Source organism: Muntiacus reevesi, chromosome 7 (assembly GCF_963930625.1).
Source record: "Muntiacus reevesi chromosome 7, mMunRee1.1, whole genome shotgun sequence".
NCBI lineage: Eukaryota > Metazoa > Chordata > Mammalia > Artiodactyla > Cervidae > Muntiacus > Muntiacus reevesi.
Genome location: NC_089255.1, coordinates 77991161 through 78010350, shown reverse-complemented (window position 1 = coordinate 78010350; position 19190 = coordinate 77991161). Strand labels below are relative to the sequence as shown.

The 19190-nt window shown below is 51.7% G+C and overlaps 1 protein-coding gene across 2 annotated transcripts in view; it reads right to left on the bottom strand.

Annotated features, from left to right (window-relative positions):
* Nucleotides 1–6284: 6284 nt before the first annotated feature.
* GALNT16 (polypeptide N-acetylgalactosaminyltransferase 16) overlaps nt 6285–19190 on the bottom strand; it is a 92426-nt gene continuing 79520 nt past the window's right edge. For both annotated transcript variants that reach the window (XM_065940536.1, XM_065940535.1), the window contains exons 11-16: nt 18208–18334; nt 16960–17052; nt 15560–15643; nt 10898–11039; nt 10098–10220; nt 6285–7160 (exon numbers count right to left, since the gene is read on the bottom strand). In XM_065940536.1, the coding sequence (XP_065796608.1) occupies nt 7023–7160; nt 10098–10220; nt 10898–11039; nt 15560–15643; nt 16960–17052; nt 18208–18334 (707 nt within the window). In that variant the 3' untranslated portion in view covers nt 6285–7022. The remainder of the gene's footprint in view (nt 7161–10097; nt 10221–10897; nt 11040–15559; nt 15644–16959; nt 17053–18207; nt 18335–19190) is intronic.

The following is a 19190-nucleotide window of genomic DNA, read 5'->3' as shown; positions in this document are numbered from 1 at the left end:
TTCGATCCCTGGTTTGGGAAGATCCCTTGGAGAAGGGAATGGCAACCCACTCCAGTATTCTTGCCTGGAGAATTCCTTGAACAGAGGAGCCTGGAGAGCTACCATCCACGGGGTCACAAAGAGTCAGACATGATTGAGTGACTCACACACACACATACACACACACACATTGGCTATGAATGTAATCAGTTGGCTGATCTATAAAAAGGACTTAATCGTATAACTCATGGTAAAACGTATGCCCATCCTGTAGGCTTGGGAGGTGTAGCGCTGATTTCCTGATTAATGAATCTTCTGGGGTGGAAACTCTTCTGTAACCAAGTCAGCCATCTGTGGTTGGTTCTGGGGAAGAAACTCATAAATCACACAGAGCAAGGTTGGCATGCGGCATCTGGCTCAGCAGCAAGCCATGGCCCAGGCTCGTGCCCACCCACCCTCTGCCCCAGAGTCATCCATCACAGCCCAGAGCTCTGCAGCCTGCTTAGCAGAGGCCAGGCCTGCTGCACACGGTGTCAGCTCTCTGACCGTCGGTGCCAGGTGGTAACCCACGCCCTCCGGGAGGAGACCAGGAACCATCTCAGTCACCAAACCAGTGGCTCTCAGACCCAAGTGTGCATGAGAATGCCCCAGGGGCTCGTTCAATATAGATGGCTGCACACCACTCCCAGGACTTCTGATTCAATAGGTCTGGGTGGAGTTCAAGAGTCTGCATTTCTAGTAAGTTCCCACATGATGCAGATGCTGCTGGTCTGTGGGACCACCTGCACTTCTGTGGGACTGAGTTTAAACCTTGCTATTTGTCCTTGGGCAAGTTTCTTCTCCTGACTGAGCCCCCACTGCTTATCCCTAAAGAGGTCACACCAGAGCCTACCTCATGGAAGTGTGGGCCCCATATGAGAAAATGCAGGAGGTAGCCCTATTCTGTTCTGGGATCCCAGGAAATGCTCAATCGTGTGAGCCCCTGACGTCCTCCATGTTTCACTTTGTGGGACTCAGAGACATCTAATAAGCAGCAAGAGTGGAGCTGCGAAGATGCCAAGCTTTTAAGGAAAAGTGAGAGAAAAAATGAACAAATACAGATGGGGTGCTTTCTGAGTGCAATGTTCTGATTCCTAAATGTAAACACACCTTATCACTCACAACAAAACAAGCAAAACCCAGCTACAATCTTTCATTTCATTCATTCGACAAGCCAGCATTTACCAGGAAGCCTAGAACCAGGCTCTGTGACCTGACTGTGGGAAGTACGAGGCTACAGGGGACATAGGTCCTGTAATCCGGTTTCAATAGAAAAGAGAAGACAAGTGCACCGGCATGGAGGCATAAAGAAGAAGGTGCTCACTGCAGCCAGAGAGGAACATTCAAGATGCTGAAGAAACAGACCAGAGAGATGTTTTCGGGCAGGCGAGAGGTAGGGCAGGTTTCCTTATGGAAGCAGCATTTGTCTGGAGAATGGGTAGCCTTCGATTCACGGGGGTAGAAGAAACAAAAGTACAAACAAGAGAAGGCAGGCCACGACTTCCAGAAACAGGACGCAGGGCAGTTTGGCTGGGTTGCAGGGTGAGGGACAGAGGGTGGGAGCTCCCATTTGCTCACTGTGACCTGATTTCACCTTAACAACCGCCGACACTCCCACCGCTAGGGAGAACAGGCTCTGGAGAGCAGTGTCCATCGGGGCCAGAGCCACTCGACCGGGAGCAGAGGCGCCTGGAGCTCTGCCGTTGCCGTAGAGGCTGGGGGCCTTCAAGCCACGTGGGCCTCAGAGAACCTCCTGCCTCGCTGACGGCCGCTTCTCACCCAGATGGCGGCAGAGGCCGCAGTGAGGCCCCTCGACTCCTCTCCTGGTTCAGGACTCTCCTTCCCAGCTGGCAGCATTTCTCCTTAAGGGTGAGCCGGTTCTGGCTCTGCTCTGGCCCCCAAACCTGGTCTCCACATTCATCCGGCTCCCAGGGAGCCCAGGGGGCCGCCTGCCTTCCCCTTGGCTTCTTCCTCTCGCAGTGAGGGTGAGGGCCAGTGTATTCAGAGTGCACAGTCTGCAGCCAGCCAGCCTGACTCTCCCTGGCACGGATTCCCCCCTCCACGCTCCCCCTGCTTCAGAGCATTACAAACCTGATGACCATGGTGTTGCCCAGGGCACCCATCATCACAGAGATGAAACTGGGAGTCAGCAGGTCTAGGTGGGAGCCTGGACACAAGCACGCTTACAAGCACAGCTGATTCCAGCAGGTTATCGGGATGCACCTTGAAAGACAAGAAGAATTGTTGAAAGACAGGTTTGATTTTCAGATTGCTTGAGGGGTCAGAGATAACCAGAACCAGGGAGCAAGAGAGCAAGAAGAAATCCAGTCTTTCTAAAGGTGGCCATTTGTATTCATTCTCTCCAGATAAGGATCACTGAATTTTCCAGGCCATCTCTTCCCACCTTTTTCTTAGCCCTCCCCAGCCTGAGAAAACTGAGCCCTGGAGGAATAATCACTGGCTCAAGAAGAAGAAGGCACATCTGTTTGGCTTTAAATGGCTCCCGTAGTTCTATCTAGAATTCTTCTCTGATTACTGCCTGGTCCACATCATCACCATGCTGCGTGCACTGGGGGAAAAGTCAAGACCGCTGGGTAATTGCCATTAAGCTTCCTCCGGCTGAGCTAGTATGGCCAGTCAGCTTCACAAGGCCTCACCCAGCCCACCCTTTACCTGGCCCGAGGCAGGTAAAGCCCAGAAGGTCACATCAATGTAGAGCCCAGCTACTCAGGAAGCATCATGACTCCCTGGCACCCACGCCCCTCTGTGTTGCTCCCACAGCTCCCACCTCCCCTGCGGTTTTATCATCTAGTGTTACAGTTGCCTGTGTATCTGTCCGGGCTTCCCTGGTGGCTCAGATGGTAAAGAATCTTCCTGCAATGCAGGAGACCTGGGTTTGATCCCTGGGTTAGGAAGATCCCCTAGAGAAGGAAATAGCAACTCACTCCAGTATTCTTGCCTGGAGGATTCCATGCACAGAGATGCCTGGCAGGCTATGGTCCACGGGGTCACAAAGAATCAGACAAGACTGAAAAGATAGCATGCACGCATGCCTGTATCTGTCCATTTCCTCTGCTAGAACATTAGTTCTAGAACATTTCTGTCTTGTTTACATTTGTGTCCTCACCCCTGGCAAAGTGCCTGACATGCAGCGGGTACTCAGAAAATGCTTGTTAATGGCAGCAGTAATACACACTTACTAAGCAATAGAAAGGGTCGGGTGCTTCGCGGTCGTTAAATAAACCAGTCAGTCCTCACAAAAATCCTTGAGAGCTATGAGTGAACCCATTTCACAGGTGAGGAAACCAAGGCTAGGAGATGAAGCCAGTGGCAGAGTGGGATGGCTCCGGGTTGATGGGGTCTCTGGATCCCCATACCCACTACACCCTTCTCAGCTCTCCAAAGCCTCCATCCAGCTCGGCTGCCCACGGCCCAGCTGCCAGGTCAGGACAGAGTGGCCCCTCCCTGCTCCACTGCAAGGTCTTTGCTAAGAGCCTGACTCTGAAGAACTTTTAAGATGAGAGAAGCTGCCTGGGTCCCCGCCTCCCTGTTCTGGAGGAAATAGAGCGTCACAGGGGACTCAGAAATACCACAGACACTGAGAACATTCACGAGGATAAAGCTGTGGACACCGTGAACTCCTGCCCTTCCTCTCCAGGTCTCCTTTCCTGTTTCTTTGGTGGGAAGAGGACCACACCCCACTGGAAACCATCCTCCGCAGGCCTGGGGGTGCCAGACCCCTGGGAGGACAGAGATGTTGCCTGGATGATATTCTCCTAGCTGTGAGCGGAGATACCCATCCCAGGGGAGGCAGGAGTCTCTCCAGGAGGAGCCTTTGTGAAGGCAAGTCACAGAGGCCAGGGACGGAGGACTCTGCTTCTGGCCCCACGCAGACTCCCCTCCCTGCCTCCCCTCCCTGGGTTCTCTGGAAGACTCCTCTTTTCTGACAGGTTCGGGTTACATAAGGCCCAAGGTTAATGGTTAATGGCCAGCCCCAGGGCTTTACTGAATCCTCCAGGGGCTGGTTAAGAGCAGACAGCCTTAGTTCCCAGGGGAAAAAAAGAGAGGAGTGAGAGAGAGAACGGCCTCTGGAGAGGCTTAGAGGAGGGCAAGAGAGAGCACGACTCAGGAGAAGCCAGCACCAGAGCCCTTCAAGGGTGGGAGTAAAACCAGGGGGAAGGAAGGCTGACTCAGCCAGGCCGGGAGGGCGGCCTGAGAAGGCAATGGACAGTGGGTTGGCTCCTTGAGAAGACAATGGACAGATGGACTCCGCAGCCACGTCGTGTGCTCGGAACCGTCACTAGCCAGAGCTTTGCTCCGGGCCCATCGGGCCTGCTGGTCAGTTTTGGAGAATCCCGAATGAGCGGCCCTGAGACCAGGTGGGGGTGGGGGCGGGAATGGCTGTGCCCGGGGAGGCTTAGTCACGTGCTGGCCTGCTCACCACAGTTCATGTGTGTGCCGAGGCCGCGCTTATTTTTACCTGGGTAGGTTCAGTTTCCGATCACAGAAACGGTGGGGGCTTTCCATTGGTTTCTATGGAAACATTAGACAGAGCATCTGCTACCCAAGCAAACAGGGCTAGGGTGGTAAGACTCATGCTGGAATGACTTCGCTGTTTTTACTAAGGAAAATTGCCCCACCTGCATTTTTACCGCTGCCTTCTTGTATGACAGGGGAGGGGAAGGGCAGTCCAGAGGGGCCAGCTGGCACCTAGGGAAGGAGAGAGGGCTGGCGAAACCAAAAGACATGCATTCAGAGAAGCCCCTTGATTTCCACTTCGAAGCCCCAAGTAGGTCCCATGATGAGGTCACAAGAGCCTGGGCTCTGGTCCCAGTTGCCCCATCTCATGGCCTCCCCCAGGGTGGCCAGCCTGTTGTCCAGGACTCCCTGGGGTCCCATGGAGGGGGATGTAGGTGGAGGAGCAATCTACCCAGTGCAGGAGGAGGTGAGAGTTGAGCGTGCTCAGTTTTCTGGAATAGAGGGCGGGAGGGAGGTGCTGAAGCCCTTGGCTCCAGAATCAGAAAGGAAGGCGCTGGTGCACATGCCCATGTGAGAAGTGGTTTTATTCCAGGTGTTTTTCATAAAGACGAGGTCCTCAGGGACAGCGAGTGGCACATGCTTTGGTCAAGAAGAGGAAAAGCAAAAAGAGAAAGGAGGCTGACAAGTGCTGAGCCCGGCCCAATCACAGGGAAGGAGGGGGCCCTCTGAAAGGCTGAATGGCAATCCTCTTACATTCAGTAAGGGATGCCTGAGATTCCTGTCCCAAAGGCCCCCGCTACCCACTGGGGTAGACACACACACAAGGGAGATGGCGCTGGGTAAACATCTCACAGAGGATGGGAAAAGTGTGGCTCTGGGGGCCAAGGGCTCCTTGCTATGAGTGTAGGGGGTGGAGGCTGAGGCCCAGGAGCACTGCAGAGAGCCAGGAGGTGAAAGGAAACCAGTGAGAGCCCTCCAGGGTGGGAGTGGCGGACCACAGCCCCGAGGCCGTGCAGAGGGAGCGGGGCCATAGCAGTTGAGGCACACTATGGAGGGGGAGGGGCACGGCAGCTCCAATCCAGAAAAGTCCAGACCCTCTGGGAGTCAGAGACCTTTGTATGAACCTGGGACAATCCATGGATCCTCTCCCCAGGACAATGCATATATGCACACACATGCACTATTTGGGGGACCATTTCAGGGGATTCCTGGGCCCTCCAGAATCTATGAACTCCTTAGGCATTCCAGGCTGATTTGCTTTGGGTGGGAGACACCCCCCCCACCCGCCCCCTGCAGGAATCCTGGTATCACCAGACTTTTGCCTAAGATCACTCGGCCTAGGCCAGTGGGGCGGGGGAAGAGGAACGTTGGAAATATTAATAGCAGAAGTGGTTCCAAGACCAGGCCCTGGAGGAGGGAGAGAGAGACCCAGTGGGTGTGAGGAGAACTGGGAACTCTGTACACACTGGGGCCGCCAGCCAGCCTGCTGGCCGCTGCAGTAGCTGAGCCGAGGGCCTCCCTCCAGCAGTGGGGAGTCCAGCCTGGATGACTTAGTCCCCACGGCTTAACGATGCTCCCCGTTCCTACCGCCCTGCACCCCGATCCCATAACGACACTGTATTTACAGAGGCAAGGATTTCAGTGAAGGCAGGAGTCAAAATCTAGCAGGGAGGACGGGGCGGCTCAGTGGTGCCTGTCTTTACGGGGATCCACCCAGTGCGCCCAGGCAGAGGCTCAGGGCACCCGCTGGTCTTTAAGGCCCAAGGGAGAGGTCTTGTCTTGACACATATCCAAACAGAAGTGGGATCTGTTTAATAAACTGGGTCCCAAGGCTGCCCCTGGAGCGTCTTGCTGAGAACGTGGGAACCAGAGCGTGGGACTGGATACGTTGGGCCCTGGGAGGAACTAGGTCCCTGGGCGAGACCCACTCTTTCCCGTGCTTTGCAGCTTTTCTGTTCTCGTCTTTCTACAGCTCACTCATCCTTGGCCCTGGCTCCCATCCCTCCTGCCCCCAACCCAGCACCTGCCCGAGACAGACCCCTGAGCGGCTCACTTCTTCCTGTTCCCCACCTGCCCACAGGCTGCCCCTCCCTCTGCCTTCTGCCTGCCTCCTGTCCACGGCTGCCCACGCTCTCCTCTTGTGCCCAACCCCACAGGCAGGCCCCGGGGGCCCAGCAAGACTCGTGGGGGCTGCCGTCCTCCTTTTCCCCAGCCCGCGAGGAGAGGCCCCAAACCACTGTCCAGGCCTTGGGAGGGTGAAGGGCAGTAACAAAGGGCCAGGCTGCCCAGTCGCAGTCCAGTTATCCCCAGACAAGGCCGGGTGGCGGCCAGGACAGCAAGCAGGGCATCCCCCTGCGTCCTCCCCGTCCAAGCTTTGGAGCATCGTGTGTCGTGGCAGCGGTGTTGGCTGATGATTCCGGCAGAAATGTGACGAGATGGAGACGGCCCGCTTCACACTCCCCCACCCCAACCCCCTTCCGGTCCCAAAGTCTCATGCAAAAGGTACAGGAGGCCGGGGGCTACGGTCATGTGTGCGGCAACAGCTGCCACTGCTGGGCTGGGACGTCGGCCTGGCACTTGCTGGTCACCAGCTGGGCGGGCTTGGCCTCCAGGCAGAGGCCGCTGACTGAATGCTGGATGAAAGAGGCTTTTCTCCTCCATCTCTGAGGGGAGAGGCAGAAAAGGGGTGGGGGAGAGAAAAACAAGGATTAATAATAATAATAACATCCGTACCCGCATTACACGTGGGTTTAAGTGGCCCTAGGACACAGTCCCATTTAAATCATCTGTGTCCTTTGCATAAGAGGCACTGCACCCCACACACAAGCTTTAAGCCGAGCCCTTCTGATGCACTCTTGATTCCACAGGTTGGCACAAAGTTACTGTCTAGATCAGAGGCCCACGGGCTGAATGTAACCCCGAGGTGGATTTTGTTTGGCCGGCACAGCGCTTATCTCAAGTTTGGCTTAGTCTTCACATAGAAATCTGCATTTCCAGCTTCCCTTTAGACACAGGCCCAGTCTCTTCAGTTGCAGCTGAAGATCTGCTGCAGGTGGGGTCCTAGTTTCCGGGTGGGAGGGACCATGTACTTACTGGAGCCACTGTTAGAAGGGAGAGGAGCAGCCCCAGTTGCAAGGGGACACAGCGTGGGCAGAGAAGGGAACCATCTGGGAGGTGGAAACAAGGTGGAAGGTGTGGGGGAGGTGCTGCAGGTCTGGATTTCCCTTAGGAGTGCGGGCTGTGGGATACGGATTGCTGAGAACCAGTCTTTCCTGCCCATGTGGTCCCAGCAGAGAGGGATTCCTGGCTTAAAGGTCGTGGGCAGTGGGCAGGACAGGGCCTTTGGTCCCTCTGGAACCCACAGCATCCCACTGCCTGGGGTCTTCTAGTCTCTGACCCCCTGGGAGGGGCTGGCCACACTCCCCGGCTAGGCATGGCTGGGCCATGCCATTCTTTCATCCATCTTTCATCTAGTTTTGTTCTATGAAGAATGAATGTAAAGACTGAATCGATCAGTCACGAGGAAGTGCTCCCCAAATCATGGGATTCTCATTTCCTGTTGGTGCCATCAGACACAGTCTTGGGGTTCCCTCCCCCAGAGTCTCTTGGTCACTAGGTTCTAGCCTGGCCAGAGAAAAAATACCACCTAATGGTGCCCTTCCATTGCCACAGTCTCAGTTCTTGTAGATTCCTTACAAGGGAGACCAGGGAGGGAGCCCTTCATTTTATAAGTGAGGAGATGGAGGCTCAGAGAGGTGAAGAGCGTGACACCGCTCTGCACAGGTATCTCTCCCACAACTGATGGGGTGGCCTCAGAAATGGGGTCAACAGAGGACTAGGAACAGAGGCCCAGACTTGAGAAGTCACTGGTAGTGGGGGAGCTGCTCACCCTGTCCTCCTGGAAGAGGGGCTCCTCTGTTGGGGGCCCTGCAGGACCTTCAGGCCAGAAGGAATGTGGCCAAAGAGATTCCTAGGAGTCCTGGCTCAGCATGAAGGGGATCATAGAGAGGGGTGGCTGCCCTGGGAGCTACTGCACTGACTTTGGCCTCAGCAAGGAGCAGCTGGGAGTGGGCTCAAGGCTTGACTCTCACAGGGGCCAGCACCCCAGGTGAAGGGGAGCCTGGGGACCTGCACCCCTGCAGGGGCAGTGAAGGCAGGGGCTGGCAGGACGTGCTACAGCGTGCCAGCCAGTGAGCAGGCCATGGCACTCAAGCCTCTCCCTCTCTCTCTCTCTCACACACACACACACACACACACACACACACACACACACACGTGTGCGCACACACATACACACACGGAGGCTGGAGGGAGAGGAAGGATCTGATTGCTTTTCCAGAATGAAATAGCAAACTGCCAGTCATCCCTAAAGAAAGAACTGACCCAGGCAATAGAAAAGGGGGAGGGAAGAAAACCCTGGTGGCTGAATGAGAGTGCCAGGTGCCCTCCTGCCCCTTCACTGCCCTGCAAGCTGGCCAGGGAGCTGGCTGGGGTCAGGCACAGTGGGGGCTACCAAGAAGGGGCAGGCAGAGGAGGGGCTGAAGCAGAACTCTGGCCTTCAGGTTCATTCCCGGGCAGACGAGCAGCCCTCTTAGCCAGGAATGGAGCGGTGCTGACTCTGTCACCGGCTGCTGTGTGCCCTGAGCAAGTGACTGCATCTCTCTGAGCATCTGTTTCTTCCTCAACAGGCGAGCCTGACCTGTTTCCCAGGATTAATGAAAACAGGGCAGGTGAAAGTTTGATAAGGAAAAGGCAGTGTTCACGTGAGACGGGCATGCCAGCTTGAAAAGCACCGTGGTTGGGTCTCAGTTTCCCCAACCAGCCATCAATCAGGAGATACTGACTGAGCACCTACTATGTGCTGGGGCAGGACTGTGGACTTAGGAGTCACACTGGGCTTGAATCTAAGCTCCACCCCTTCCCGGCAGTGTGATCTGAGACATTTCTTAAACTCAAGGAGCTTCGGTTTTTCACTTTTAAAATGGGGTTAGTACTAGGGCCTGGGGCTTCCCAGGTGGTGCTAGAGGTAAAGAACTTGCCTGCCAATGCAGGAGACATAAGAGATGCAGATTTGATCTCTGGGTTGGAGAGATCCCCAGGAGGAGGGCATGTCAACCCACTCCAGTAATTCTTGCCTGGAGAATCCCCGGGACAGAGGAACCTGGCAGGCTACAGTCCATGGGGTCGCAAAGAGTCAGACATGACTGAAGCGACTTAGCACGCACGCATGCACACACCAAGGCCCAGGTTGCTGGGCTGCTGGGAGGATTAGATGAGATGATCTACGTAAAACCCCTGGCACAGGTTCTTACTAAAACCTCACATTTGTTTTGGCTGTACTGGTTGTCAGCGGCTAGGGATACAGTGCTGACAAAATAAAAATAGTCCTTGCCTGCATGGAGCTCACAGGATGCAGGATGGACATTTAACAACTGTTTACCCAAGGTACTTCCTCATGAGGGAAACAACAGACTAGACCTGGATACTGGCTTAAGCCCCCTGTCCTCACTCTGGAGGGCTTATTTGAGTCTGTATGTCACACCTTCACTATGTTCCCCCGCGCTGCTGGCCAACCTGTGCCTGGGGGCAAGGAGGCTTACCTGCCTGCCTTCTCTTGGGTTGCACGCCTGCAGTACGACCAGGGACCCTGGGGAGACGGAGGTGGAGGTGGCAGCGAGGCACTTTCCCTGCTGCTGGACGAGATGGTCAGTGAAGAGCCAGGCCTGCAAGATGAGAAGCAGAAAGGCCGAGCCAAAAAGGACAGCAATGAATGGATAGATGCGTAGATGGATGATAAAGCAAATACACTGTGTACTTCGGTAGAATTTTCTACAAATACTAGGGATGGAAGGCTGGCTAATCAGTGTACAATTCTTTTAACTTTTCTATGTGTTTGAACTTTTTCATAATAAAATATTGGGATGGAGAAGCTTAGCTGGAGCCAGCCAGAGATGTATGAGCCGGCTCAGGGGATGGGACATGGGAGCAGGGCAGCTGGGGACAGGTCCATGCCGGGGTCTCCACGACCTGCTCTAGTTTGATGTGGGTGCATCAACTCATATGTTGGACACGTGTTCCCAGGAATCCTGGACACCCTGATGCCTGTCTGTGCAGGCTGCCCACAGCTGCATCCGAGGAGAGTACTGGGTTCTGTTTGGGTGGCATTTCTGCCCCTGCAAGCAGAAACCAGGCGGTGCTCACAGGGCAACTGTGTGACCGGCTACAAAGTGGGTGGAGTATGGGGGGAGCAGACCCGAGGAGCAGAGTGTGAGGGGGCAGCTTGCAGGGTCCTTGGAAAAATGGGTTGTGGAGGGTGTGGACAAGAGAGAGGAGGAGACTGGGCAGAAGGAGGCCCCTAACCCCTCTCCTGGGCCTGACCCAGAGGTCCCAGGCAACATACCTGGGCCGCTGGGGGGTTCTTGGCAGACCCTCTGCAGATCCCCATTCCGAGCAGGAAGTTACCAGCTGTGTCCTGGCCCTGGGATTCTAAACAATTAGTCCCCTGCTTAATGATGCCCGGGAGCACTTCCTTCACGGGGATGCTGAAAGAAAAGGCAGTGGTCAGGCTTGGCCTCTGCCCTTCCCGGGGTGACTCATGCTTACCCAGAAAGCAGACCCAGGCAACTCCCAGGGCACCCAGGTCTCCATGGGGAGGGACACTGAGGGGCAGGCCTGGCAACAGGGGAAGGTGAGGGAGCAGGGGTCCCCCTAGGAAGACTGGGCCTCGGTCCCCCCTGGGTTCTGGGCAGCTCTGGGAGCCCCAGGGACTGCCCTTCAGGCCAGGCCTGAGAGGAGCTAGTGGGAGAGAGCTCAAACCAGAAGCCGGAGCTCCCCCGTCCTGAAAGAGGAAAGGCTAAGACTCAGATGTGGGCTCAGTGTGCACTATTGAGATGACAGGAAGGAGTTGCTTTGAAGAGGCAAATGTAAAATATACAAATATGAAGATGTGTTCAGTCTCACTAATAACTAAGGAAATATGTATTAAAGAGTTACCACTGTCTGTTTGCCATATATGTATATTTATTAATTTTTAAAATATTTATTTATTTATTTGGCCATGCTGAATCCTGGTTGCAGCCCACAGGATCTTTGATCTTTGTTGTGACCTGCAGGATCTTCAGTTATGGCATGCAGCCTCTGATTTGCAGCTTGTAGAATCCAGTTCCCTGACTTGGGATTGAACCCAGGCCCCCTGCATTGGGAGCATGGAGTCTTAGCCATTGGACCACCAGGGAAAATTCTATGTATTTATATACAGAAAATATTTAAGTGTATATATATATAAGTAAAAGTGTTAGTCACTCAGTCATATCCGACTCTTGCAACCCCATGGACTGTAGCCCACTAGGCTCCTCTGTCCATGGGATTTCCCAGGCAAAAAAACTGGAGTGGGTTGCCATTTCCTTCTCCAGGGGATATTCCTGACCCAGGGATTGAACCTGGGTCTCCCACATGGCAAGCAGATTCTTTACCATCTGAGTCACCAGGGAAGATCTTATAATATATAAATAATATACAAATTATATATTTACATGTATGTGTTAAATATTACTACCTAGTGTTGGCAACAGCTGTGGGATTGGATCTTTTCATACCCCACGGGAGCATAAACTGACCCACTTTTTCTAGAGGACAATGTGATATTATGTATCAAAGGCCTTAAAAATGTATATACTTTTGACCTAATGATCCTGCTTCCTGAAACTTACTATTCTAGGGCAACAATTACAGATAAGTGCAGAGATTTAGTTTAAATGATACTCATTCAGAGTGACTAGTTATACCGAAAACACTGGAAATTCCTAGATATTCAACAATAGGCGAAGGACTAAGTAAATTCTGATTCATCTGTCGAAAACCCTTCATCATTAAAAATGACTCTGAGAAAGGATATCTGGTAATATGGGAAAGTGTTTATAAGATACTGTTAAGTAAAACAGGTAGGTTTCAGAAGATCCTTATGGAGGAAACCTGGGGCTCAGGCAGCAATCTCAAGACCACATTCAGGGATTTCCCTGGTGATCTAGTGGCTAAGACTCTGTGCTCTCAATGCAGGGAACCTGGGTTCGATTCCTGGTCAGGGAACGAGATCCCACATGTCACAACTTAGGGTTTGCATGTCGCAACTAAAGATCCTGCACACCACAACAAAGACCTGGTGTAGCCAAATAAATTAAAAAAATAAGATAAAAGACCAGATGCAGCTCCTGAGGTGTCTAAGTGGTAGCAGCCCTGGAGCAGCTGGGATGGCCATCATCACCCTTCCCCTGCTCCCTGGCAGAGCCAAGCTAAGCTCTCCCGTTTGCTGGCAGCTCTCTTAAGTCTGCATCTGCTTCCTTCTCTGTGCACCACCTCGGAACTGGGCTACCAGGGTTCCCATTAGCCCTTATGATGCCTTTCTAGAAATAGCAATAGGCATCCTTTTTTCAAGACATTTTACTTATGTTAGAAAATCATCATAATATACTGATTTTGTTAGAAGACTTTTACTGTCATTCGCCAGGAACTATTGTAATAAAGGCACAATACTGTGTGACTAGCACCCTTCAAATGTGGTATGCTTGTGCAGTGCTCAGCCTGCACAACTGTGCCTGACCATCCTCATAAAAGTAATATATTAGCAGTTGCTGAAGTCAGCTGCAGAACTCTGATCTGGAAAAGCGGCCGAGCCATAGCAGGACTGCAGGCAGGCCTAGGAAAGCACAGGCCTCTCCCTTCAGCCTCCTCAGTCTCCCCACTGACCACATTCAAGTGTGGCCCAACTCCTGGGATCTCGTGTGGAGGGAACTTGGTATCGTTTGGGCCTGTGGAACTCCTTTCTATCTAACAATCGGATCCACTCCAGGCCCCTGAGAACCAAGACAGAACATGAAGGAACAGGCTGACGATGAGTAACCTGGATAAGAATGAACTGCAATTTCTACCTTAACATCAAAAATTCTTTTTTTTTAAGCTTCCACAATGTGACAAAACAAATGGAAGATGACTTATGCTCCTCATTTAGCATGGCTAGTTTCATCCACTCTCCTGTCTTGTGACAGATCCAGACTGAGGCTAGTTATAAACTATCAATACTTCTTCCTCCTGGTCCTCAGGGGATGACATGGGGCACTGTGTGGGGACTGGGGTGTGGGAGGAGGCATATATCCTCAATCCCCTTGCATGGCTTCCCAGCTCCTGCCGGAGGCCTAGAGTCCTTGGCTCCAACCAGATAACATGAACTCTGACAGAACATAAAGAAATGACTATGCTTGTTTCACTCAGAAATAGCACGTCTGAATAAAACCATCCTTTTAAAAGTGGCCACTTGAGGAAGCTGTTCATTTATTATACTTTCATAAATTAATGTTTTTCCCTTCACAGCCATCATCTAGGGAGTTGGGGTTATCCAGGCCGCCAACTTTCTCCAAGGATGCTGTTGCCGCTCAAATTGTTTTGGAATTCCTTGAACATTGCTCACAGAGTCAGTTTATTCTTGTTACTTGTTTCCATTTTGTTAACCTGTGTTTGGGACCCAGGACTGTCATATCTGGGTTAATCAACTAAGTTATTCACTGGACTTGGTTATAACCTAACCATGGCTGTTTTCCCCAAGTCAAATCTTCCCTCAAAGATTTGCCTCCTTTGAGGATACGCAGGCTCTGAGCAGTGGAATGTTCTGGAAAATCATGGCAGCATCCTTTGGGAGACAGCTGTTCCTGAGATGACAGTTTTAGAAGGGAGAATGTTAATTTCAAAATTATTACTGAACCTTATTGACTATGCAATTTGTTTAGTTAAAAATATTTAGAGATTTCCCTGGTGGTCCAATGGTTAGGAATCTGCCTTCCAACACAGGGGACACAGGTTCCATCTGCAGGTGAGGAACCAGGATCCCACATGCCATGGGGCAACTAAGCCCTCGAACCACAACTAGCAAGAAACCTGGGTGCCAAAAGGAAGGACCTGTGCACCAAAACAAGATCTGGCACACCAAAATCAAATCAAATAAAACTATTTATTGAGTGCCCATTCTGTGACAGGCACTGTTCTAGGGGCTGGAGATAAGGCAGTGAACAAGACAGATAAATGCCTCTCGCCTCATGGAGTTTACTGTCAAATGTGGGAAGATGACAATAACATTAATTGGCCACATAGACGCTCCATGACGATAAGGGTGACCGAGGAAAAGAAGTAGCGAGTGCTGGGGAAGGGTCAGTCTGCAAATGCAGAGGTCAGGGGGGTCTCCTGCAGGAGGGACAGGTGACTCAAGACCTGTAGGATGTGAGGAATGACATAGGCAAGATGCTGAGAAGGATTCTGAAATAAAAAGAATCAGCTATGCCCACCCTCAGGCCCCCCAGTCATTACAGTGTACTGTCCTACAGCCCACATACATACACCATTTGCATGTTGCCTCCTCATTTGCTGAAGCAAACATTTCCCCATGTTTTATTCACAGTTTATGATTATAATTTTAATTGACACATAGTATTTGTTTAGATCAATGCATCATGATTCACTAAACCCAGCCCTTATTGCTAGTTGTGTCTCTATTTTTTTCACAGCAAAGAAGCCTGCAGTGGCCATTTATTTGTCAACAGTTTTTTTTTGCTTGTTTGCTTTATTTCCTTGGGCTAAACTCCTGAAGGGAGAGAAGAGAGTCAAAGGAAGTGAGTGTTTCTGCGCTTTTGCTACATAATGTGCTGATGATTTCCTAAGGACAATGCTCATTTCTTTTTTTCAAGAGTATTTTAATTAATTAATTTTGGCTGTGGGTGGGATCCTAGTTCCTGTGCCCCCTGCGCTGGAAGTGTAGAGTCTTAACCACTGGACTGTCAGGGAAGTCCCGACAACATCCATTTTTAGCTCTAAGGCCCAGTCTGTTAAACTCTTCGCTCCTACCACACCTTACTCTTCACTCCTGGTAACATCCTCCAGGTTCCTCCAGATCCATCACATGAAGACAAACACCAACAGCTAGAAAGAGCCAGACTGCCTGGGCTGGGGAGAGATCAGGGTCAAGGGTCCCCATGCCACTGGCCCCCACCCAGGCCAGATGAGGAACCACGGCCGCACTCACGTGAGCTCTGGGTAGACATTATCCAGGTACCAGCGGAAGGACTTGCAGTTCATCTTCTTCCTCTGCTCGATCCTCGTGGCCACGCTGGAGAAGGAGGAGGAAAGGCTTAGCAGTGGGAAGAAGTCTGGGAGGTCAGCCCCCTCTTTCCACCTCCCCGGGGTGGGGCAGAGGCGGGGGGCAGGTCCCTTTTTCCAGAGCTAGCTATCTAAGTCTGCCCTCCAGCGTTACTTCATTCTCTGAGCTGCAAGCTCGCCCCAGGGCTCCTGGCCATGCCTTATTTCTCTCCTCAAATTGGGGCCAAGCTTTAATCTTGGCTTCTTCCTCCTTGAGACCTCAGTGGGTATACCATTGCCTGGTGCTAATTTTCACAGAGAAAGCAGAGCCTTAATGTACTAGTAGTTTTCCTTTCCTGCATTCAAGCTGAGCAGAAAGCGTCTACCGACAAGAAAACCATGTTTCAAACATTTTTCCAAAAATTTGGCAAATAAGAACCATCTGATGTGTCCATGAACATCTTGTTCAGCTCCGGGGATCATAATGGCCACTGACAGAAGACCAGCACCACCCTCTGAGCCTGTTTGTTCTCAGTAAAGTTGGGGTACAATCATCTACCGCCAAAGGTTTTTATAAGAGTCAAATGAATAGACATAAGTGCCTAGCACAGGGTAGGCCCTCAGCAAATGTTACTTCCTCACTAAAACAAAGAGTGACATAACTTTTTTTCTTTAAGGGATAGATAGAAATAAATAGAGGAAAATTCATTGATGATCACTAATAATGTTTTCAAACATTTCTGACCACAACATTAAGTAAGAAATATATACATCTTACATTGTGACCTAGTATACCCATGGGCATATATGGACACAGAACTAAAATAAGAGTTTCACAAAACAGTATCTATCCTCAACTGCAATCAACTGCTATTTTCTGTTCTAATCTGATATGTTCTAGTTCTCTATCACTTAAAAAATAATACTGGTCATGTCATACTCAATTGATTTTGAAAATGCTTAATTAGAGTGTAGTCATAACAGTTCAGGGCAGAAAAATAAGCTAACAGATCACCATCAGATTGAAACAGCAAGGAAGCCAAAACCCCCAGTGTTTTCTGCAGACAGCCATCCTTAAGCACTTCCACAGACATCCATCCTGCAGGCAGCTGGTGGATGGGCAGTGCTTGCATAAGTAAGCCCTCTCTGGTTATTTCTCCCCATGAGGCTGCTTCTTTTTCCAGGACCAGAATCTTGTCTCTGTCTCGTATACCCTACAGTCTCCAAAGAGCCCAGGGGTGTGGGGTTCAGCTGCTCAGGAGACCCTGAATGCTTCTCTGGAGTACACATGATTTAGTATTTCACTAAGGTTGTGAGCAAAGGCACAAGGCTAGGGAAGGGGCCCACCTGCCGAAGGCCTTCCCGATGGCCGATGGCCGGGCCTCATAGTAATACTGCTTGTACTCATCCATCCACACCTCTGCGGTGCGCTTGGTATTCCTAAAAGGAGAGGAAGAAGCAAAATAAGGTCACCAGGTTGGAGACAGAGTTAGGGTTGGGATCCAGATCAGCTCTGTGCAGTACAGGGCAAGGAGATGTTCAGGAGTGCATGCAAAATGGCACTGATGTGGGAGTATCCATGAGAACAGTCTGTTTGGAGGACAATCTGTCAGCATCCATCAAATCTGGGGGAATGGATACTCTCTGACACCCCACTTACAGGAGCTAGTATTCTAGTGAAATACCAGCACGTGGGGAAAGGGACATATACAAGAATATTTGTGTCATAAAACATTGGTGACAACCCTAAATGGCCATCAATAGAAGAATAATGAACTATGTCCACATGGCAGAGTACTAGACAGCCTCGAAAAAGACCTGAAATGATATGCTAGAAATCTATTTATTTTGGAGAGAACAAGAGGATAGGTGTAAGACTGGGTGAAAACGTGAAAAAATCACTCTTCTATGTGCTATGAAGAGTAAAAATTATAATGTACAGTATAGGTACATATATATATATACATAGAATATACATAGATACAGCTTGAATTTTTACAGTGACCATGTATTACTTTCATAATTATAAAAACAGTGAAATGGAATAGGGGAAGCCAAACAAAAGGCCATTTGATGAGCTAGACTTGAGGAGCCCCCGCTGTCAGCAAACAAGTCTGACCAGACGGAGACTCGGCCTCGGAAGGGGAGCGTGCTCATGGCACTCCTCCGACCTCCCCTTGCCTCCACCATCAGGAGAGAGGGTGAGGGGGGTGGCCTTTCAGGACCTGCCCACTGCGCCTCAAGATGAAGTGCACGCTGTGGCTGAGAACGCGGATGGGCAGATGCTGACCAAGTCAGTCAGGACACAGCATCCGTGACCAGCACTTGGGACCCAGTGTGTGGAGGGCAGCTCCCAGTGGTCGTTTCACCAGTTTTCCAAGACCTTCATGAACAAAGACAGTCAAGACAACACAGGCCTGGGGAAGACACCCCCAACTCCATCTTTCCAGCTCCGAAAGTACCAGGATCCCAGAATGGAAGGGACAAACGGGGAGACTAAGACTGGGGTAGTTGCTAAAGTCACAGGAGTCGCTGACAGGGCTGGGCCCTAGGTGTCCCGGCTGCTAGCGGGGCGCTCTCTGCACTGGGACCTACCTGATGTAGGTGAGGGCGTTGCCCTCGGGGAAGTTGTACGGGTGCCGTTTCCTGAAGACGTGGCCCACCCGGCTGCAGGGCACGATCTCCAAGCTCCCGCCGCACATCCACACGCGGAAGGACAGCTCTGCAGAGACGGCAGCCGCGGAGTAAGGGGGGGCTGGCTTCCCGCGCCTTGGGGCCCCCTTGGAGGCACATGCTTGGGGTGGCGCTCCTGGGGTGCACCCGCTCCTTGCATGTGTCCCTGATTGCTCCCTCCACATATGTGCGCACACACATCCCACAACCCCTCCACACACACACATCACACACAAGCCCTCCACACACACACACACCACACACACACCCTCCACACACACACACACCACACACACACCCTCCACACACACACACATCACACACAAGCCATCCACACACACATGCATCACACACACACCCTCCACACACACATACCCTCCACACACATACCACACACACTACACACACACCACACACACACCCTCCACACACACACACATCACACACAAGCCATCCACACACACACACATCACACACAAGCCCTCCACACACACACACACCACACACACACCCTCCACACACACACACATCACACACAAGCCATCCACACACACACACACCACACACAAGCCATCCACACACACACATCACACACAAACCCTCCACACACACACACACCACACACACACACACACATCACACACAAGCCCTCCACACACACACACATCCCACAACCCCTCCACACACACACACACCACACACACACCCTCCACACACACACACATCCCACAACCCCTCCACACACACACATCACACACACACCCTCCACATACCACACACACACCCTCCACACACATACCACACATACTACACACACACACACACCACACACACACCCTCCACACACATACCACACATACTACACACACACACACACCACACACACACCCTCCACACACACACAC